Source organism: Sciurus vulgaris (assembly GCF_902686455.1).
Source record: "Sciurus vulgaris genome assembly, chromosome: 6".
NCBI lineage: Eukaryota > Metazoa > Chordata > Mammalia > Rodentia > Sciuridae > Sciurus > Sciurus vulgaris.
Window position 1 is genome coordinate 164,343,926 of NC_136466.1, and position 23,294 is coordinate 164,367,219.

Here is a 23,294-nt window from a genome sequence, read left to right on the forward strand (position 1 = left end):
ACCGCAGTGCAGGGTTAGGCAGTAGCTACGGTGAGCAGTGAAGCAGGCAAGGTCACAGCGTCCTTCAAATTACGTTAGGGTCCGCTTTCAACTACTTCCCAAGTGGACAAGAAGGCAAAGGGCGGTGGCTGATCTGTAGAGAACAAACAGAAGCAAGGGAGCGAACGGAAGACACGACCAGAGGAAAGGATTCCCGGGACCACTCCTGCCAGGGCCCTGAGGTCGGTGTGAAGCCGGGAATCGTGGCTACTGGTGGCTCCAACTGTCCTGGAAGGAAGAAGCCTTTAGCAGCGCGGAGCACTAAGGTAACCTCTGGCCAGCTGCTGACCCTGGTGCCTGCACTGACATGGGGTGGACTTGCAGATGAAGCCCCTACATAGGACATGAGCCTTCCGGAGAGGACCAGCCAAGGTCAGAAACTCCAGCACCCCGGAGGTGAAGGAGGAGTTGAACACCTGACGGCAGAGTACAGAGGCGGCCCCAGCTCCCCTGGTGAACTTCACACAGCAGTGAACTTGGAGAAGCACTGCACCTGCTCGCAGACCGCCACTCTCCGGAGAGCGCTCTGCTTGCGCCTCACTTTGCTCTTCCTTTACTTTCACCTCACTGTCACTCACTGTCGTTCCCATGCCTGGCTGTTGCTGTCTGACTGTGAGTTTTCTTTCATGGAACACGAGAACTGAGGTTTGGGGTTTCGGCTCCCCACTTTCCTGCGACACAGGGATGCCAGCAGGGTGGGACCCGTTATTACCTCATGTGCATGTATGATGGCATATGACCGATGTGACCCTACAGCATGTACTCTCAGAGAAATGAGGGACACTCCATGTATGTGTGATCTAGCAAAATGCATTAATGCATTCTACTGTCATGTACGACTAATGAGAACAAATTAAAACTTTATATTATTTTTGATTCATTGTACACAAGTGAGGTACGACTCATTTTTCTGGTTGTACATGAGGTAGTCACACTGTTCGCGTAATCATACACGTACATAGGGTGATGATGTTTGTCTCGTTCTCTTTCCTTCCTCCACCCACTCTCCACCCCTCATTTTCCTCTACACAACCCATCCTTCCTCCATTCTTGCCCCCCCCCACCCCCCATTGTGTATCATCATCCACTTATCAGCCAAATCATTTGGCCTTTGGGTTTGGGGATTGGCTTATTTCACTTAGCGTGATACTCTCCAGCTCCATCCATTTACCTGCAAATGCCATAATATTGTTACTCCTTATGACTGAATAATGTTCCATTGTGTATATACACCACAGTTTCTTTATCCACTCATCTGTCAAAGCGCTTCTAGGCTGGTTCCACAATCTAGCTATTGTGAATCAAGCCGCTATAAACATTGACGTGGCTGTGTTACTGTAGTTTGATGATTTTAAGACCTTGGGGTATAAACTGAGGAGTGGGTCAAATGGTGGATCCATTCCGAATTTTCTGAGGACTCTCCATGCTGGGCATGTGGCTCAGTGGTTAAGCACCTCTGGCTCAATCCCTGGTACCAATAAGTAAACAAACAAACAAAATTTGGGGGTGGGGGTGGATTACTTGCCAGCCTGAGCTTTCTAATAAAAAGCAGTAGGAAATGGCGACCGAACCAGGTAGCGGGGGATCTGAGGAGTTTCCCTGGACCCCGGAGGGTAAGGATGGAGAAAAAAATGGAGCTGGGGGGGGTGACCTGATCTCTAGGTCCTCAGACCCCAAAGGGGCACCAACAAAACAAGGCAGAGCCGAGGCAGGGGGAGCGTGACTAAAGGGAGACAGAGAGCAGGACAGCGGGGCTGGGAATTCCTCCCCAGTGTCTGAAGGACGGGGTGGAAGCACCAACAGAGGTGCAGAAAGCAGGCTGGCTCACCTGTGCCTGGGAAGGGAGGGAGGGGGCGGGGAAGGGGGAGGGGAGGGAGGGGGAAGTGACAGTGGGGGGGGGGGGAGCTCTCCTGTCCAGTTATTTCTCTAGACACATTGTCACTCGTAGGTGAAAACAAAATAAAAACAGTTTCAGAGGGTCTGGTGAGCGCTGGCAAGCCAATCAGAAAAGGAGCTGCTCCTCCCTTTCTCCCCCATTCTCACACTGCTCAGGACCTACAGGTCCCCAGCCCTCACTGTTCCTGAGCCCGGGAACCGGCTGCCTTGCCAGGAGGGCCAGTGTGGGCCGTGGGTCCTCCGCATCGCCAGCCAGGCTCCTCGCTCCACCTCACACGGCATTTCAAAGGCACCGTGGCCAAAATGGACCCACGCTTCTCCCGCGCCCCGCTCTCTTCCTTCTGTCCCCTCTGCCGCCAGTGCTGTCCCCGTGCAGCTGCCTGAGCACAGCCCTGCGGCTCACCCTGGAACCTCCTCGGCCTCGTCACCACACGCAGTCGCACTGGGAGGCATCCCCTGCCACCGGACCCGGGTGATCTGGCCCCTGCCTTCTTCGGGGCTCTTGTCCCTCCAGGAACATCATCCTACCACCATGCAGCCGTACCTGGGACTCCGGCTCTACCTCCCTCTGGCTTTGCAAGCCACTGTCAAGAAGGACCTGCCTCCGGCTTCTAGAACACGGGACTCAAGCCACCTCTCCTGAGATCCTGCCCTGGACACCCAGGCCAGATGGAGTGGCCTTGTCCCGTGGCACAGGGCGCCCCGTCCTCAGAGCTCCAACAGACAGCGCTGGGCTCCGTGCCTGTTTCCCTGTCCCAAGAGCCAGAGAACGACTCACGGACAAAGCTGCCCCTTGCTCACACGCGAGTCCTGGTCGCTGGCACAGTGCCTGGCCCACCAGAGGTGCTGGGCACCAAGCATCTCGCCGTGTCCTTTCACATGCTTGCTGCTCTCAAGGTCATGATCTCAGCTCCAAGGCCTAGTTCCTCAGGGAGACGACACTGAGAACTCCGAAACCCAATGAGGGGAACAGGGGCTGGCACAAACCCTGGCCCTTTCTGGGTCTGGGGAGTGGTCTGCCATGCATGCCCTGACTGGCAAGAGGGGTAGACGGACCAACTGCCCTCTGCAAGATGAAACTGCCACACACCGATGTTTCCAGCCCCCTGGGGTCCCCGGACCCGACCTACCTAGGCCGGCACTGACACAGGAGCCAGGGCGGCAAGAGGGGACAGGAGGCCTGTCTCTGGGACAACAGCAGACACTTCCTTACCAGGGTCAACGGACAGCGTGGTTTGGGCATGTCCTCCAGCTTCCCGGCCCTGAGTTCAGTTCTTGACAATTCCCAACGTGGCAGGAACCACCTTAAGTGCCTCAGTACACAACCCTTTGCTCCTGGTCCAGCCTGAGGTCCTGACTGATGGAACAGAGGCAGAGCTGGCCCTCCTGCGGACTGGTGGATACCAGGGTCCTCGGATGCCCACGTGCCTCACAGGAAATTGCACAGTATCTGCGTATAACCTGCACAACTGCCTGTAGACCTTGAATCCCTAGATTACTGATAACACCTACTTCAAGGTAAATGCTACATTAAAATCGTTGCCACACTGTATTGTTTAGGGAATAATAAGAAAAACATCTGAATGTGTTCAGTAGAGACACAAACTTTTAAAAATATTTCTACCCATGAATGATGTGGAGCCCAAGGAGTCAAAGGTCTGACGGTCCTTTGGAAGCCATGTTCTTTGAAAAGATTAAAGACCCAGTCAAGACCTTGGTTATGACTGAAGTGTTATCATGAGGGGACAATACAGCTTTCACAGGGGCCTCAAAAAAGGTCTGAACAGGGCTGGGGAGATAGCTCAGTTGGTAGAGTGCTTGCCTTGCAAGCACAGGGCCCTGGGTTCAATCCCCAGCACCGCAAACAAAACAAAACAAAAAGTCTGAACACGAATCTGAGGGAGGAGGCCCCGATTCACGTGGCAATGGTGACGTAAGTGCCGGCCTCGGGAGAGGATGGCTGAAGTCCCGAGGACACACCTGTACAGGGCTACCTCGCTGATTCTCCTCACCTGTTACCCTGATGGTCTAACGGCTGCAGAAAGCCATTCCTGGGGTCTCTTTAAATCTGTAGGTGAAGTGCAAGGTCGCCTTCTAAACGCACCCACCTTGACATTTAGCTGTCCCTAAAACAGGTCGTGCCTGCCAGTCTCAGCCACTCGTGGCCTCGCCGGCACTGCGCCATCCTTCTCGGGGGGCTGGCCGGGCGGTGCAGCTGCAGGTGGGGTGGAGAGGAAGCTGGGTCTCTGGGGCAACCCCCATCCCCAGAAGCTGGAGGGCCGGGACGGGCCTGCCCCACCGGCACTGCATCACGACATTCCGAGTGACTGACTCATTGCCACAGGGTCCCCGAGGAGGTGCCGCCCTCTCCCCGCGCCTGTTAGCGCAGGTCCACCTCCGTCCTTCCCAGGCGACGCTCCTGAGCCAGCTCAGCACAGCAGGCCCGCCGCCCGCGCAGGGCCCGGAGGAGGCCAGGCCAGCTCTTACCTGCCTGCGCCGCGGTGATCAGAGCGGTGTTCCCCTCGTTGTCCTGCCAGTTGACGTCAACGTGGGGGCACTCTGCCAAGGCCACCACAGTGTCCACAAAGCCGTGGTAGCAGGCGACAATAAGGCCGGTCTAGAAACGAAGAGGGGAAGTGGTCAGAGGGCAGAGCCTGAGCATCGTCGGCCAGCGCTGGGTCCCGAGGGCACGCGCAGCGAGGACCCCGCATCCCCTGCTCTTAACGACGCTTGAGAGCAAGTCGCCCCTGGTCCACGCTCAAACGTCCACTGGGCAGAGCTGGTGAGGCCTGGCTGCAGGAGCAGCAGTGAAGCCGGGTCCTGCCCCAGGAGCTCGCTCCCCTCCCCGCGGACGTCAGGAGCTCAGACTGCGACGTGGGCACGGCAGGATGTGGGGACAGAGGAGACACTGGGACCCGGAGCTGACGGGATGGGCTGACCGGGTGGGCCTCGGGTTGTAGGGGAAATAGCCCAGCAGAGGGATCTGCAAGGGCAGCGTGGGGACCGGGCCTTCCTTCGGGGAAGAGCCGTGGGTGCAGGACGGAGCAAGCCGGGAGCAGCGGGCAGCGCTTAGCAGAGGGGGCTGCCCATTCTCTGCTCGAGTCTGGCCAGAAACAGGCTCCAGGAGACCAGGGGTGTCCACTGCCGAAGCCGGGCAGGGACCGTGGCCATCACCCAGGGAAGGGGCAGAGGTTAGGGCATGCTGGGACCCAGGCATCTGGTGAAGGTATTTGCTGTCAGCGCGAACGTGACCTGTGAGAGGAGCAGAGCCCGGGACGACCCGAGGTTCAGCCTGAGCCACTGGGCAGACGCCGCTGCCGCCAAATGAGACGGAGGAGGCGGAGCAGGTGCTGGCAGAGGCGGCCGGGTGGACGGCAGCACGCGGCTGAGACTCACTGACGGCCAGACGGAGACGCGGGGAGGCGGGCCTTGTGTGGCACCGGGAAGGGCCCAAGCAGGACAGGTGAGCAGGCCGGTGGCCGATCCCAGAGCACCGTCAGCTAAGTATCGACCAGGCCGTTAGGAACACACAACACGAACGCCTGAGAGCACAACAGACCGCCGGTCTGACGCGGAGGCCGTGAGCGACTTCACGGGAGAGCTGGCCTGCTTTCCCCAGACCCCCTGTTCCTAGAAGAGCAAGAGCACGGCAGCCCTCAGGGACCTCTGCTGAGCAGGTGGACAGCAAGGCCCCCCAGGAGCCCGAGACAGCTGGCCTGCAGCAGGATGGCAGGTAAGGAGAGGAAGGCACCATAGGCCTGCCATGCTGCATAGGAGAGGAGGGGAGGGGACACAGTCCGAGATGCTGTCCAGCTCCAGCAGCAACAGCCAGGGCACATGAAGCCCTGCGGCCTGCCAGGCGAGGGCCTCCCACCCTGCATGCGCCAACGCGGCTCCCCTGTGAGAACAGGCCTGGCTGCCACCTGCTTCACAGGATGGACCCGCAGCCTACAGTGACAGAACTTGCCTGGGCTCCCTGGGTGAGGGACGCAGGAGCCAGGATGCAGAGCTGAGCACTGGCCCCCACGTCCCTGCACTGACCTGGTGTCCACTGGCCACAAGGGACAGGAAGCAGCAGGTCATGAGGATGGGAACCATCCCTTGCAGAGGTCCCTGGCCCCACTGGCCGCCAGTGCCCACCGGGCCCTAAGCCACAACCCTCTCTATGGGGTCCACAGGCCCTTAGGGGTGAGACCAAGCAACTCCGCCACAAAACCATGAGGGCCAAGGGCCTGCAGCGACCTTGCCCATCAGCCAAATAAGCGCTGAGCCTCCAGGTCCTCCCTGAGCCTCCCCGGGAAGGCTCCTCCCCCGGAAGGAACTGTGACCCTGCAGGTAGGGAGGTCCTGACCCCAAGCCCCAGAGCATGGCCTTCTCTGACAGGGCCACTGCAGATGAGAGTAGGTAAGACGAGATCACACCCCGTAGAGCAGACCCTAGTCCAACGCGACTGCTGTCCTCACCAGGAGGGCACGGGAGAAGGCCAAGTGACCACATGGACAGAGACTGCCAGCGGACACCAGGACTTCAGGGAGCCCCAGGGCTGGAAGAGGCAGGAAGGACCCTGCTATGCAGGCCTCGGCGAGCATGCCTGCCCCGACCCCATGGCTTCAGACTTCCGGTCTCCAGGCTGTGGGACAAGAAAGTTCTGCTGTTTGGAGCAAATGTAGTTTCTCAGACCCGGAAAGAAATGCACTCGACCCACAAACCTGGACCCCCTGTGCACAGTGGCCACTTCTGTAAGCCAGCTTAGTGTCACTTACAGTTACAGGACAAATCGCAAAAGGGATGCAGTGGGTGACTGTGGCCTCCACGTTCACCTCTCTTCTCAAGTCAATGTAGCCCGGCCGTGAGTCAGCCAGCAGTTCCACGGGGGCCAGCCTGCCCTGCCAGGGCTCCGAGCAGCCCCTCTTCGTCCCCGAGCAGAGATTGGGTCGGGAGGAGCCATGTGACCTAACAGGGCCAATGGCGGGGGTTGGAGAGCAGCCGAGGCTCTGGCTGGAGCGGGAAGAGGGCGCCGGGCTCTGCTGGCAGGAGAAGGTGGTGAAGCTTCCACGGAGCCAGGCAGGGTGGGAAGACAGAACCCAGTCCTGCCGTCCAGCGTGGGCAGCTGGATCAAGCCTCACCTGACATGACGTTGCTGGGCTTTTCAATTATGTGGGCTGATAACACCTTGCACTCTTCTTTTTGTCGTTATTATTTTATATAGATAACAAGTTAATGTGAATTGGGTTTTGCAGCACTAACGTGGAAAGATGCCCAATTCACTGATGTACTTGCCTTATCGGCAGCTCATCATTAAAAATCCCCTTAAAGGAGAGGCACCTTTTAGTCTGCGGCACTTACAGACTGTTCCACCCAAGACTCCCAGGGAAAGGACCCCTCTTGGACTCTGTGACACTCCCTCTGGGTCAGAGCAGTTCCAGAGGCAAGACTTATTCTATCAGTTCAACCGCGTCAGTGACAGGACGGGAGTGGGGACCCTGGGCGGTCCTTTGAAACTGCAGAGTCCAAAGACCCAAGCATGACATTCCCCAAGGCACACACATCCACTCTTGCACACACAGGCACACACAGGCACCCCCCACACACACACACACACACGCTTGAGAAAAATGTATTAGGGGGATGACTGAAGAAAAAGAAAGCAGGAACATAGGCCAAAGGAGGCAGTCCTTGGGTCCTCCGAGAATTCGCATGTCAAATCCTAACCCAGCATGTGGTGACAGTGGGAGGCAGGATGCAGTCAGGAGGGTGGAGCCTCATGAAAGGGACCTCAAAGATCTCTGTCACCGTGTGGAGAGAAGGTGGCCATCTGCAACCCAGAAGCAGGCCCTCCACAGAAACCAGCCCTGCCAGCACCTAACCTTCCAGCCTCCAGACTGAGAAAGAGATGCTGTTCCCCACAAGCCCGGCAGTCTGCGGGATTGGGTTTAGAGTCGGAGCTGACCGAGACACCCTGTGGCAGGCCCAGACTCGGTTCATGGCCTTGGACATGCGGCTGCAGTGAGATGATAAAATCCAACCCACAGCTAATGCTCAAGCCCCTGTCCACACTTCCAGTGCGCCTGCCACTGCTCCAGGACACCAAGGCCAAGTCCAGAGCAGCCCTACGGTGGCCCAGCACTAATACCACCAGATTCTTGATAAACATACCATGTCCCTGGACACCCCTGCCTGTTCTCTCAGTAAGCCCTCCAGCTGCCCTCCCAAAAGAACAGCGAACCGTGGAGTTGTTTTAAGTTCCTGAGAATACCACTGATGTGCTTGACCCGAACATCCGCACCCGACATCATCAGCTCAGTGAAAGCCGCTGGACAGAACATCGTCCGGCTGACGCGCCCTTTGGAGTGATCCACCACAGAGTGAAGAACTTTCAATGGTTTGATTTTAGAGAGAGAAAAGTGAGCAGCACCCTGGACTTGCAGCTCCTCCGCTAACGGGAGCTCCTGGCTGCGCCGACTCCTCTGCAGTGGGCCCGACCTGGGGACTCCCCGGGCAGGTCACCTGGGACTCCCCCGGCACCTGCATCTCACTCTGAGCTTCTCTGGACGTTAGGATTTCTCCACTATTCCACGACTTCCTGCCGTAAATAAGACAAACTGAGCACGACGTGACTTCCTCCTGTTCATATAGTTCCAGCAGCAACCCCGTGTCAGGTACTGCAGAACAATCCAGAATCACAGAGTAGACAACGCCTACCCACGCGCCCGCATGCGCACACCGAAACAGGACCCTCTGCTGGCGTTTCCACCAGAGCTTGTCCGCAGTTATCTTTCCACATGGATAAAAGCACCGGTGGCCATTCGCCCAGTAGACAGGACGCACTGCGTCCCCCCATATGCGAGAATCACAGACTGAAGCGGCCCCGCTCTGGGCACTCAGGTTGCCGATTTCTCCTTTGCCCTCCTGTGAGTGAGTGACCCGGCAAGGAATCCCCTAGAGCTAAGGGTCCTGCACGGCGTCCCCGCCTTCCCAGGAGACCACAGCAGAGGCAGATCTCTGCAGTGAAGGGAACAGACGGCACCGCGACCGGCCTCCAGGACGTCCCAATGGCAGGTGCACTGCCCCCCCCATGACCTACAAAGGACTGTAAGGACTCGGGTGCGGGAAGAGTCACTGGTGGGTGAGACAGGGTGCTCCCCAGGCCCCCACTCGGCTCCTGCCTCAGGACACCTGCACCTCCATGCCTGCCGCCCTGCCCACCAAGAGGTCTGTTCCAGAAACACGGTTACCTCCCCAGGCGCCTCCTGACCCAGGAAGGACGTCCCCAAACAGAACACAGGCCTCGACTGATGACAGCCTGGAGGCCGGCGACTTCTCTGGTCAGAAAAAAAGAGATGACTGAACATGTGCATGTGCCAGGTCCTGAGCTCAATGCAGCACCAAAAACAAGAAATGAGCCGAGACCCCATACCCTGCAGGAAGAAGGGGTGGCATGACATTAGGGATCTAGTGACAGCATCTGCTACAACAATTCAGGGGATGATCAAGCTCACAGTGGGTCAAAACGCTTACAGCAAGCACACACAGAAAGCACCGAGTGGGCCGTGCCAGAATACCAACAGGGGAGGGGAGCGTGGGGGGATCAACTTCATGTGCAAATGGGCTGCGCCACACAACCCCAGTATTCGGTTTAATATTATTCTAGCTATTTCTGTGAAGGTATGTTTTTAGATAAGAATTAAAACAGTAGACTTTGAGCTGGAGAGGGTGGTACACACCTGTCATGCCAGGGACTTGGGAGGCTAAGGCCAGAGAACTGCAAGTTTGAGGCCAGTTTGGGCATCTTAGCAAGACCCTGTCTCAAAATAAAAAATAAAAAGGGTTGGGGATGTGGCTCAGTAGCAGAGCACCCCTGGGTTCAATTCTCAGTATGAAAACAAAACAAAACAAAACAAAACAGTAGACTTTGAGTGAAGCAGATGGACCTCCACAGTGTGGGTGGGCCTCATCTAATAAGTCGAAGGCCTTGAGAGGAAAAAACAGATGATGCCCCTCCCCCGCCACACTGAAGGGTGTGACCAGCACTCGGCCTTCAGCCTCAACTGCCACTTCTCCCTGGGTCTCCAGAGTTTGGACTTGTCGCCCCCGCAATCATATAAGCCCACAATTCCTTACAGCAAATTTTACTACATGTATAGAAATGTATAGAAACACACACACACACACACACACACACACACACACACACACACACACACACGGGCGCACTACTCTGGAGACCTCCCACTAACTCGGGCCTGTGGGAAGGAACACTTTGAAAGAACTACTGTCACTCCTACCTGCTGTTTCCGCACAGTTAGAATTCTTTAAAACAAAGCCGTCCTCAGGAGGGATTTATACCCTTTAATCAGCTGTGATCCTCATTAGCAAATGAACCCTGAACAACAGAAAAGGAACTGCCTGTGAAGGGAGGGCGCAGCCGCAGCACCATCAGCACCACGCGGCACTGGCCACCCCAGAGCCAGGAGGGCCCCAGGACAGTGACGGAGCCGTCACCCTGCTCATTCAGAGGGAGGTGATCGTCACTCACGTTCCAGTGGGAAACACCTCCATCGCGCGTGGTGTGATGTCATGAAGTTCAGAACCCAGGCAGTGACGTCTCCCGCCTGGAAGCCCTTCTCCCTGGAGAGCCGGGTCAACGGCCCAGGCAGGCCAGGGGAGCGCCGTGTCCTTATGAAGGAAGTGAAGAATTCCGGTCCTTTAAGAATGCGCTAAGGGCGCCGGTGCGTGACCGCCGGAGCGTGTGTGAGGTTAGGGAGTGTGTTAGGGACGATTTCAGTGACCTCAGGACGCCTCGAGACACGGTGAATTCAGATCACCGGGCTCTGAACAGCAGGACGGAATCAGGTGAAAATACATGACACCATCTGGTCACAGCAAATGCCACGGCGTTGGAGGATGGACTCCCAGACGGGGGCAGCCTCCCCGGAGGCCTGGTACCCCGATGCCCGGGCACACGAAGGGACAGCAGAGGCCAACAACATTTCCATTTGTGTCCGAAAGTCCTCTGGACACACAGCCGGAGCTCAGCAGTGGGCTGGGTGCTTTGTCCCCCAAGTCCTCACCTCAAAGGTAACAGTGTGAAGAGGAGGCGGGCCCTCGCGAGGTGACGGGCCATGAGACCAGAGTCTCATGAATGGGATCACTGCCCTTCAAAGGGGCACAGAGAGCTGCTTTGTCCCTCCCACCACATGGGACACAGAGTAAGACGCATCTATGGGACCAGAAAGCAGGGCTGTGACCTTGAACTCCCTCCTCTAGGACATTAGGACACATTTCTGTTGCTCATACGCTTCCCAGTGTATTGTATTTTGCTGTAGCAGCCAAAACAGACTAATGCACCAGCTAATGAAGTGATTCTCCAAACACGATTCCAAAGCAATGGTCATTTTATAGAAGTCTTGAAAATTCTAAGATCCCATAACACCAGTTCATTATCTAAGCACATTACAGTCGGGATGGTGGCTCGTGCCTATAATTCCAGCTACTTAGGAGGCTGAAGCAGGAGGATCTCAAGTTAGAGGCCACCCTGAGCAACTTAGAGAGATCCTGTCTCAGAATAAAATAAAAAGAGCCAGGATGTCCCTCATTGGTAGAGTATCCCTGGGTTAAACCCCAGTATCACAGGAACAGACACACACACAGAAAAATGTGCAGCTCCAAGCCCACCAGGGATCCTTCCTAGTGTCCAAGACAGACAGACGGGCACGAGAGGGAGCCCTGCGAGCAGGGGGCGCCCCTCGGCGCTCGCAGCTTGCAGGGAACACACACCTCCCACCGGCTGCCTGTCTTGCACTTGCACTAACCTGGGCCCTGGGTGGGGCATGAGGCCAACCCATCCCAGGGGAGCCTGAGGGCTGTCCAATGGACTCCACCGCACAGCCCCGGAAGCACACTTCCCCCTTCAGGACCTTCCCGGGAATTGAGACTTGTCTGTGACTTTCAGGACGACATCTTGTCCCTGGAATACACTCGCTCCCTAAGGGTGATTCTCAGGGTCTCGAGCAGATTGCTTTCTGGGATATGCTCTTGGAAGTCTGGAGGGTTAAGATCATGTCAGGAGCAGAGGGGTGTCGGGGGCAGCAGAGGAGGTGCCCTGGGGCCAGAGGGGGTCACACTGCTGGGTGCAGCCTGGCAGGACGGCCTCCACCCCTCCAAAGCCGGCTCGGAGAGGCAGATCCCACAGAACACTCAGCGCAGCCAACAGCCAGCCGAGAGGGTGCCGGGAAGCAGGAGGGACAGGGACGATCTCCGAGGAGCTGCTTTCCTCAGGCGGCCTGTTCCCAAGATGCTCCTTGGTGTGAACACATGCTTAGGATTTTAAAGTTCCAAATGCAGAGGAAAGTAAAATGGGAAGTGAGTTGTATGACCAACACCCATTTCTTCCCTGGGCACATTAATGAAGGCTACTGTTGTCATCCTTGTTCCCAGCCTTTTATAGAAGTCAACATTCCGGAAGGAGGGATCCTGGAGTCTTCCTGCCCCTCCCTCTCCTCCCTCCCCAAGGCAGCCACTCTCGGTGCTGATGAGTACCCCTGACTTTCCTTCTGAATCTTTATTACAGAAGCACGTGTCCATGAACGACAACTGAATATAGAGCATTACACTGTGTTTTACATATTTACACAAAATGGTCTTCTTCTGAGCCTGAAACCTGGTTTACTCACTGAGCTCGGGCATGAGATCCGGACCAACAAACGTGGGGGCTGCTAGAGGGTCTTGGGCTATGGACCCCCCCTCCCCATTCATCCTTCCCATCCACTCCCCAAACTGGCGGACACTCGGTGGCTTGCACAGTTCCTCAACAGCAAGTCCAGAGACTGAGGCAGAACCTCCATCTGGATCTCCAGACGCCCCTGAGCCGGGAGCGCGGAAGCCTCGCCGGGTCTGTTTCTCCAACGCTGCGCTGCTGACACTGGAGCGGGATGAGTCTGTATTCTGGGGCGGGGGGCTGTCCCAGGTACTCTAGGGTCTTAGCCGCCCCCTGGCCTGCAGCACCCTCTATCCCTAATCTATGGCAAATAAAACCGTCTCCAGACATTGCCAAATGTCCTCTACTGTCCCCAAGAGAAAAATCACTGTGTGTGCGGACCTGCTGGGGGAAGAATGTGTGCGGGAACACTCTCCAGCCTGATCGTAACACCGACTCCACCAACAGTATGTGAAAGTGAAATTTCTCCCGTCTCATCAATGCTCAAAACCTTAAAAATGTCACCCGGGGGGTGCTTCGACATTGTCACTGTGTTTATAACTTGCACTTCCCTGATCACTACTGAGATCGGACACCTTTCACTACAACTACCGGCTGTCTGAATTTCCTCTGTGATGAATGATTTATTCACACCCGTTGCCTGATGGATTCCTATTGGCTTCTCTGTCTTTTCCTCACTGACAGGTCTCAGTGCTCCTAAGTCAGAACCACTCAGGAGAAATACACTGGGAGATCCAAATGCCATTGGAAATGTTCTAGTGGCCACATTAATAAAAGCAAAAGAAAAAAGAAATTAATCCTAATCATGTATGTCATTAAACCCAACGAATCCAAAATAGGGACCATTTCAACACATAATCAATAATGAGATTATTGACTTAAAAAAATAATAATAAAGTCTGCTGTTCTTTTCTTTCTTGGTACTGGGATGGATCCCAGAGGCTCTTTACCACTGAGCTACATCCCCAGCTCTTTTCATTGTTTATTTTGAGAAAGGGTCTCCATGAGTTGCTTAGGGCCTTGCCAAATTGCTGAGCTGGCCTTGAACTTGAGATCCTCCTGCCTCAGCCCCTGTCTTGCTAGGATTAGAGGTGGGCACCGCCATGTTTGACTCTCTTTCCCTTCTTTTGGTTTCCTCGTTCCATCCCAGCCCTTGTCTTTGTAATGCGGATGTTCCCACTTACAACGCACCCACCGCCTGGCTGCGCCTGCTCCACAGCACAAACCTCAGCTCCAGTCTGGATCCTAAGCCTGCCCCACCCAGCTGCCAGAACCAAAGGAGGCTCTGCCTCAGGGTGGCCCTGGGCCCTGCAGCTCTACCAATGGGGCATAATTGCTTTCTCCAACCTGCCACTTGCTTTTTAATTTGCCACCCAATTTTACATTTTGATGCAATCAAATTGTTAATCTTTTCCTTCATAATTCTTTTATGACATAAAGAATCCTTTCTATTCAAACACCACAAAGATACTCCTACACATTTAATTCTCAAAGTTTCAAAGTTTGTTTTTCTATTAGTAGTTCTTTAATCCACGATTGTCTTAATTTGTGTAGATGATATTGTGTAGAAATCTAATTTTACTTTTCCCCAAGTGGAAAGCCAACTTTCCCAAGCATTGTCTGAACGAATCCCTTCCCCTCCCCAAGCAACACCACGCTCAGGTCTGCAGCAGCCCCTGCCTGTGTGCCTCTCCAGAGCCTGGTTCCATCCATCTGCCAGGCCACCTTGGTCCCAGGACCATCCTAACTTCACACTGCAGTTGGGCTCTTCTGTACACGAGAAACCCTCCTTGCTCTGCCACTTCACCATGACAGGGCAACTCTTGATGACTGTTAACGTTAGACTGTGCTGGAAACTCAGCCCCAATGCAACAGAGGGAGGTGGGGCCAAGGTGTCAGGCACCAGAGCTCGGTCCCCAGGAATGGATCAAGGCCAATCTCATCAAGGGCTTGAGGCAGAAGCTCCATTTCTTGCTCTCTGTCTTGAATTCAAGCTCCTCCACCTTTCCGTCTTCTGCAATGAGATGATGCAGCAAGAGGGCCCTTGCCAACAGGGCCCCTTGATCTGGGACTCCCCACGCCCAAAACCACCAGCCAAACAAACCGAAGTTGTCTATAAATCACACAGTCTGCAGTATTCTGTTATAGCAGCACAAAATAGGCAACTGGAAAGCTTCACTTTAAACCATTATATGTGCTACCACGAGGAAGGACTGTCAAAACACCAGCCCACCATCAAAGTCAACTTAGTGAGGTCCTAAGCAACTTAGCGAGACCCTGCCTCAAAATAAAAGGGCTGGGCATGTGGCTCAGTGGCTGCTTAAGCACCCCTGGGTTCCATCCTGGTACCAAAAAGATCACAAGCCAAGAGGAGACGCCCTGAGTCTGCGTGCTTGAGTGCCAGGAACAGGCATCTGCTGCAGTCCCTAGAGTGACAAAGGACATGGGTATTGAAAGTCGAAGACTCGGTAACTTCAAGCTATAAATAAGATGAGCTCACAGAGTCCACCAGGGTGTTTTCACCGACCCAATACCCTTCAGTGCAGCACTCCTCAAAAATGCCCTCCCCGCCAGGCACGGTGAGGCACGGTGGGGCACTGTAATCCCGGCAACTCAGTAGTCTGAGGCAGGAGATCAAAATTTTGAGGCCAGCCTGAGCAACTTAGCGGACTCTAGCTCAGAATGAAAAAGAGAAAGGGCTGGGAACGCAGCTCAGGGGTAGAGCACCCCTGGGCTCAACCCCAGTGTCCCCCGAAACGCCCCCAACAGCATTCTGTTCTCTTCCACTAGTACGGACAAGGCACACACTCGCCCTCAGGTGAGCAAGGGTCCCTGAAAGAGCTGGTGACAGGAAACAAAAGACGTGTTTGGGAAACACAAAACCCAAGGACACTTAGCGCTGATCTCGGGAGCTGGTGCCGCGTTCCCGGGTTTTCCTGCCACATGGTAGAACTCCAACTCCCAGGCTCCTCGCACATTCTAACTTGACTTTTTGATTTGCTTTAGCTAATGAAATATCCGTGAAACGGCTCGTGCTGCTTACCTTTCCAGAGAGCGTACCTCTGCCGCATTCCGGGCGCTCTGCCTGGACCACCCTGACGCCGAGAGGGAAGGACTCGGCCTGGCCTTGGTGTAGGGAGGGAGGACAGCCCCACGCCCAGCCCTCCGGCCGCCACCAGGGTGTGAGTGAACAGGAAGCAAACCTGACACGCTCAGCCACTGAAATCTGGGGTTGTTTGTCGTCACAGTAACACAGCCCGTCCTGAGTGCGTGTGTGACGGTAGTGTGCGTTTACCAGTGTGTCGTGTCAACGGTTGTCTGCTGTCCTGCCCGCCGCCCAGAGCCGTCCTTTACTTTAGGAGTCTGTGTCTGCCACTTGATGGGGCAGAAGATGTACTTACAGTTACGCAGCGGCGAGGACAGCAGTGTGGGCTCTTCACCTTCTTAAGCTACAAAATGAAAATTTGGCGCCTGTGTTACACCACAAGTTCTAAAGACGTGCCACAAGGTGAGTCCAGCAGCTGGGGATCTGCCATCCCAGGTCTTGTGTTTAGGACCCGAGCAGGCTGCCACTCGTCACTCCTGAACCCAACGCAGCCATGCGGTTCCCGAGGTTGGGTCCGTGCTACTTCCCAGAGCCACTGCTGGCTCCTGCACTTCCAGGCCTCTGCTCTGCGGTGGTCTCTGCCTGGAGAGCCCTTCCTCCTGCCCACTGCCCGCAAGGCCTAGCGGTTCTCCACGCCTGACCCTCCTATAGGGTGCGTTCAAGCCCTGCACACGCTGGTCCTCAGGGACGCTGGGCCCAAGTGTGTTGGGAGAAATCCTAGTTCTTGGCTGGCAGCAGTGAACGTCTCAAGTGTGTAAACCTGCGGGGAGGAGCGTTCCGCTTCAGCCACCTAGGAAAGTACACAACTGCCCCAAGTTGGCTCAGTGTCACCAAGGGAACCGTATAGGAACCTGGTGGTCTGATCCCCCGTGGCACATTGTGGTTGGGCAAGAAACCTATAAAATGGATAGCTGCCCCTGCAATGAATGAGTTTGCAGGCTGCTCGCCACAAGCCTGCTTCCGCCCAGCCCCCGGAGTCTGGGTCTGGACTCTGTGCCCTTACCCAACGTCTGAGCTACTCCAGCACAAGAGAAGCTACACGAGTGGACCAGGATCCCACCTTTCCCTCTTTGTTTCCTGTCATCTGCAAGACGCCACTAAGCACCTGCTGAAGGATGGTGCACACCACTGAGGCGCACCGGACTTCCCACCTCGATGGCGCTCAGTTCACTCTGAACCAAGGGCTGGCACAGGGCGACCCGAACTTCAAGCTTTCTATCTTGCTTCCGCAATCAAGAAAGGAAATGACTTGAGGAAACCTCAGGGCAGACAGCTGCCTGTCAGTGTGACAAGCACCACTCTCGGCCCCAGATCTGAGGACGAGTAAGAGAGCCGAGAGCAACAGGCCGACCCAAAGAAACCGAAAGTGACCCAGCAACTCCTCCCTCAGGAATGCACTGTGGGGACACCAGAAGTAGAGCCGCATGAAGATCCGTAACTGCAAAAGCCTGAGATACACATCAGAGATGGCGAGCTAGCTGGGCACGGTGGCACATGCCTTGTAATCCCAGCGGCTCAGGAGGCTGAGGCAGGAGGATTGCAAGTTCAAAGCCAGCCTCAGCAGCTTAGGGAGGCCCTAAGCAACTCAGTGAGACGCTGTCTCTAAATAAAATACAAAAAAGGGCTGGGGATGTGGATCAGTGATCAGGTGCTCCTGCGTTCAATTCTGGATACGAGAGAGAGAGAGGGAGAGAGAGAGAAAGAGAGATGGCTAGGTAATTAGGTACATGCCATGGAATCCCATGTCACTGAGCTAGGAATGAAGCCACAAAGCAGCTGCTGATTAAAAAGATGTCCCCAGGACAGTATTAGATGAAAAATAATAAATAACTACAGTTCAAAACAGAGGATATGATATGATTCCTTCTTTCCAACATGTGTGTGTGGTTCTGGAAAGACTGAAGTTCTTTTATTTTTCTGAAAGGAGAAAAAAGAAACCTAACTGGCCATTCTGTAAAAGAGAAGCCTTGGAGGTTTTATGATTTGCATCTATTTCGATGTCCTTTCAAGGTTCATGCTTTTTTAATTATCCAAATAAAGCTATATGGACAGGTGTGCTACAGATTGATATTTATATTTTATTGATGCTTTTCTGCTTCAGATAGAGATGCCAAATAAGCTGTTTTGATAAAGAAATGAGGCAAACACTAATAAAAAGATGAACATGTAAAATACATCAGGAGAATTATTTCCAAGTAAAATATATCAAGAGAATTCTTTCCATGGGAAGGTTCACCAGGTAGCCCAGGATTTGATGAGTTTAAGGTTGTCAGCAATTCAAAACGATTTCCATTTTAGACTAAATTTTGCATGATATGTGAATTTTATTATCATGGCAAACCTCTTGTTTGGGTTTATGATTGTAGATCATTGGTAATTTTAGCTGCAGCGTGGCTCCATGGCAGAGTGCTTACCATGTACCAAGCCGAGTTTAACTCCCAGTATTGTAAAAAATAAAAACAAAATTTTTAGAAGTTGCCTTAGCTGGGTGGCACATGCCTGTCATCCCAGTGGCTCGGGAGGCTGAGCCAGGAGGATCAAGAGTTCAAAACCAACCTCAGCAACAGCGACCCAGTGAGACCCTGTCTCCAAATAAAATACAAAATAGGGTTGGGGATGTGGCTCAGTGGTCAGGTGCCCCTGAGTTCAAGCCCCAGTACCCAAAAAATAAATAAATAAACCCCAGCAGCAGGAATGGTTTCCACACAGACATCCCATGGTGACAGGAAGCCACGCCTGCTCGCGGATGGTGAGGCGGAAGACAGTGACAGTTGATAACAACACATTCTTCAGACCTTTTACTCACTGAATGACTTTGAAACCAGGCTTGGGGTTTTTACAATGGGTGCACACAGCTCAAGGCAGAACTATAAGGAAACAGAATCGCTGAAAGAGCAAAATACAGGGACCTTGTGCGCCCTGCCAGGCGAGGAAGCCAACCTGCAGAGCCCGCACACCCAGCCGGGGGCCTGGGCCTGCCCTCACACCACATCCACTGGGCACACCGTTCTTATTTATCCCTCTGTGAGCCAGGATGATGAAGTATCTTGGTTTCCTCTGCTCCCCACAATCAACTTGGGAGACCTCTGACCCCAAGCAGGCTCTGCAGCAGTGATGGACATGACTGGTCCAATGCAGATGGCCAGGACCCCAAGACTGTCCCCCACTTCAGGTGCCAGTCACAAGCTCCAGGATGTTTATAACATGCACTTCTCACCAACCAGCTGTAAGTTGGGGCTCCCACAGTCCCCTCTTTGGGTTTAGTTTACTTGAGCAGCTCAGAGAATATAGGAAAATACATTTACTGATTTATTATAAAGGACGCTACAAAAGACACAAATGAAGACATGCAAAAGGCAAGGTATGGGAGAAAGGACATGGTACGTCCATGTCCTCTAAGGGTGCATCTGCCTCCAAGAAGCTCTCTGCAAGAACCCTGTCCCTTTGTTTTTACGGAGATTCATTGCACAGGCGCTGGGCTAACAGGCTGGGTGAGGACGCCCAGCAGGGCCCGCCTACAGACTCTCAGCAGCAGTCCTTCCTGCAGGACAAGGCGTAGGACTTCTCTGGAACGAGAAGGGTCTTATCAGAAATGGTAGGTCAGAGAATTCTTTGTGGCCAAGTAAAGGTGGGAAAGATTAGTTCATATGGCCTACCTCAGAAAGGCAGTCGTAAGTCAGGAATCATGTCCGAAAACCAAAACACACAAGTCGCAAGTCCACACTAAGTACTTCTGACCTTCACAGTGACAACTGGGCAGCTGGCTCCAAGAAGGCCCAGTGATCTTTGCCTCCTGGTATTCACACTCTTCGTAGTCACCTTCTATGCTCAATCAGGGATGGCCTTGTGTAGCCCACAGAGTACGATCGAAATAATGATATGCACCCCTAGAGTCAGGGCTTAAATGGTCTTGTGGCTTTGACCCTGGTCTCCCGGATTACAGGCTCTGGTGGAAGCCAGCCACCATGCCCTATGGATGCTCAAGCAGCCCTGTGGAGAGATTCTCCAAGGGGAGCAGCTGAGGCCTCCAGCCAACAGCCAGCACCAACCTGTCACCATGGAGTGAGCAGCTTTAGAGGGATCCCTGTAGCCTCTGCCAGGCCTTCAGACAACTACAGTGACAACCATCTTCTTATTCTCTCGGTTGGAACTGCGCAGGCTGCTCCCAAGATCCTGAGCCACAGAAACAGTGACAGAAAATAAATGAAGTGTTCATTTAAGCCATTATGTTTTGGGGCAATGTAATGCAGCAGTAATGTAATAAACATCATAAGTAAATAGGACAATTGACAAAATCCATTCACAATCTTCCATAGCCTGGACATACTAACAGACGAGCTTAGGTCTGAGAATGGATCTCTGCTTTGGGTTGAACATGTTTATGTGGAAATATCATTAAATAGAATGTACTAGTATTTTATTAACCATGAGATCTATTGGATCTCAAGCTAGGTACAGTTAGAGTTAATACCACAAATCAGCTAAGAAAATTTCCCCTCTGGGCTTCAGTCAGGATTCACTAGATTCTTAGAAGACATAAGGACAATGTCATTTTTTTTTCCAAAAATGTTCTTTCCTTTTGAAATTAGTGGAAGCGGGGGTTAAGAAAATTTTTCTATGATATAATTTCATGTTATCAAGTATTACTAAAAATGAGGAATATGAAGAAGTTTAATCATGAGGAAAGTATTAAATAGTAAAATAAAGGAAAAACAGATACACTTTGTAAATAATTCTGTAAAATTATCTACAACATGCATAAAAACACACCAGGAAATGCACCCAAATTTCAATAGTGACGATTCTGAATGGTGAGCTTATTAGTGACTTCTTTATTCTTTTTTTATCTAGTAAAATGTCCCATTCTTTCCTACAATGAATAGTCACTTCTATTTAATAATCAAAAAATGCAGAATTTTTATGAAAATATAAATTCTGACCAAGCTTCCTATCTTCTACTTGTTTAATTACAAAAGCAAGTTCATAGGTTGTGAGGAAACAGTACAAGAAAAACACTGCTTCCCACCAAAGGACGACTGGGGAGGAGCCGGGTCAAGCGGAGGCCCGGCCTGTGACCCCAGCTGCACGGGGCTGAGGCAGGAGGATGGTGGCTTCACGGCCAGCCTGGGCGACCCAGGGAGACCCTGTCCAAAATAAAATAAAAAGGGCTGGGCTGTATCTCTGAGGTAGAGCACTTGTCCAGCCTGGGCAGAGCCCGGGGCTCAACCCCCAGAACCACAGAAAAGAAAGGGCTGGGCGGGTCTGTATAAGTTCATAAGCAGCCATCAATTAACAAGTGAATCATGAGTGGAACCTGCCTGACATATAGTTTATGATCAGTTTCATGAATTTCCTGTAAAAACAGTCCATTAAAATATCAACCAAAAAATCTAAATTGTCCACGCATGTCCAATTCAAAGAACGAAGCCCTGCTTAGGCAGGCGGACTGGGTGGCAGGCGGTGCTGTGCCCGAAGCTGCCCACGTCCCCCAGCTGATCCACTGCAGGCACTAAGACGGTCCACATGATGACACGCAAAGCCCAAAACCTTTCCTGAAGGCGACGTTCTCACAAGCATTAGGCCTGTGATGCACAGATGCTGGTCCGCCTCACAGAGTGTGGCCCCGATTGCCTGCCGTCCCCCCGCGAATGGAGAATCCACAACCGGGCCAGGCGCCAACGACCTAGCCGCTCTTTCCTGGTGAGTTCAGGTTCGGCTCCAGCCTGGGAACCCACAGCACTAATGTCATCAGGGAACTGAGAGGGAGGCAGGACCCCTGCCCCAGCCCAGGTCTCCTGAATCCAGGCCTTTTAACACGGCCCGGGGGCCTCTAGGGCCTGAAGGGCAAGGACCCAGGTCGGTGCTCGAGTCTCTCAGGTGGACAATGCCAACACCGCACCTGGGCACCGGGCAGGGATGCCAGACACAGAGCCCTGTTCACTCTCACTCATTTTTATCCTGATCGTTTCTTCTTTGGACCGGGAGGTGCAGCCACTTCCGTGTCCTGCCCGGGCTCTCTCATACAAGATCAAGCAGATCCTCACCTAGTCCTGGCCCAGGCACCCAGGGTCACACCTCAAATGCCTCCTAGCTAGTCTTGCCGGTCACCTGGCAACCCAGGTACTCCAACCCAGCTGCTCCCTGGTCCCATGGGGACAAAGAGCAGCCCCTGGTCACAGGTTGGGGTGCAGTGGTCACGGGGAGAAGGTCAGAATGTGAGGTCCGGTGGTCTGTACTTTGCATCACAGATTTAGGAATATACAGGTGTTGTCACACACACACTTAGAAGGGGTGTGACCAAATAAACTCATCCGCAGACAGCGTGCTCCCGGGAGGAAGGGCACGGGGCACGGGGAACACTGCCCAACAACCTGCAGGCGTCCGACCCCCACCCAGCAAGCAGGGGCACTGACAGAGCAGGGCCCCCAGGGATGCATCCTGGGGAGGTCAACAACCACGAGGCTGGGCTGGCCGGGGACTGTGGGAGCGCAGGCAGCAGAAAGTGGTCCAGGCAGGGGCAGAGCTGATGCAGCCGAGCCCAGGAGTCACCCCATGGGACCAGGAAAAGTGCAGAGAAGCCTGTGAAGACCTGGCGTGGACATGCCGGGTCAGCACGAGCCACAGAGGGCCAGGGTGTCTGGATGCGCTCAGAGTTGGTGGACAAACATCACGGGTCTTATCAGCACCAGTTGCCACCAGAATTTTCCTTTTAGAAAGTTAGTTCTGGGCTGGGGCTGGGGCTCAGTGGTAGAGCACTTGCCTAGCACATGTGAGGCACTGGGTTCCATCCTCAGCACCGCATAAGAATAAATAAACAAAATTCACATAACATAAAATTAACACTAAAAAAAAGAAGAACAGAAGAAAACTAGTTCTCAGTGGGAGGCAAGATGGGAGGAGAAAGCCTTGCCTTTTCCTCTATTTTCAAAATAGTCTTTAAATACATGTCCCACTCCCTGCGTTTAATTTTTTAACTGAATCATCAACTTATTTGTGATTGAAGATGTATCTGAAACTGACATCTGTCAGTCTGACTCAACTGTCAGAGCAGACATCCTGGGGTTCCAGGGCTGTTCTGCAGGTGTTCATTAGTATCTTCTCACTTGACTTTTTAATGTGAAAAATGTAAATCACAACCTTTTCCAAATGTGAAGGTGCTGATATCATTAGTCATCAGGGAGATGCAAATTAAACCCACAATGAGATACCACCACACACCCACCAGGATGGCTAAAATTAAAGACTGACAATACCAAATGCTGGCAAGGGTGTGGGATGCATGTTCCTGGCGGGTGGGGGTGTAAAATGGAACAACCACACTGGAAAACTGACAGTTTCTATTAAAGTTCACCACGTGCCTAGCTTGTGACCCAGCAGCTACCCTCACAGATACACTCAGGAGAAGAGTCTATATCCACAGAAAGACATGTACAAAAATGCTTAGGGCGGCTTTATTCATAAGAGCCAAAAAAGGAAAAAACTCAAATAGTCATCAAGAGACTGATCCGCGTTCTCGCAGACACAGTGGTGCATGCC

General features: G+C 53.5%; 1 protein-coding gene across 4 annotated transcripts in view; it reads right to left on the reverse strand.

Annotated features, from left to right (window-relative positions):
• ANKRD33B (ankyrin repeat domain 33B) overlaps window positions 1-23,294 on the reverse strand; it is a 75,256-nt gene that overhangs the window by 19,575 nt on the left and 32,387 nt on the right. For 2 of the 4 annotated variants that reach the window (XM_079145305.1, XM_079145304.1), the window contains exons 2-3: window positions 9,660-9,736; window positions 4,423-4,552 (exon numbers count right to left, since the gene is read on the reverse strand). In XM_079145305.1, coding sequence (XP_079001431.1) covers window positions 4,441-4,552; window positions 9,660-9,736 — 189 coding nt within the window. In that variant the 3' untranslated portion in view covers window positions 4,423-4,440. The remainder of the gene's footprint in view (window positions 1-4,422; window positions 4,553-9,659; window positions 9,737-23,294) is intronic. The other 2 variants (XM_079145303.1, XM_079145302.1) reach the window with 1 other exon arrangement.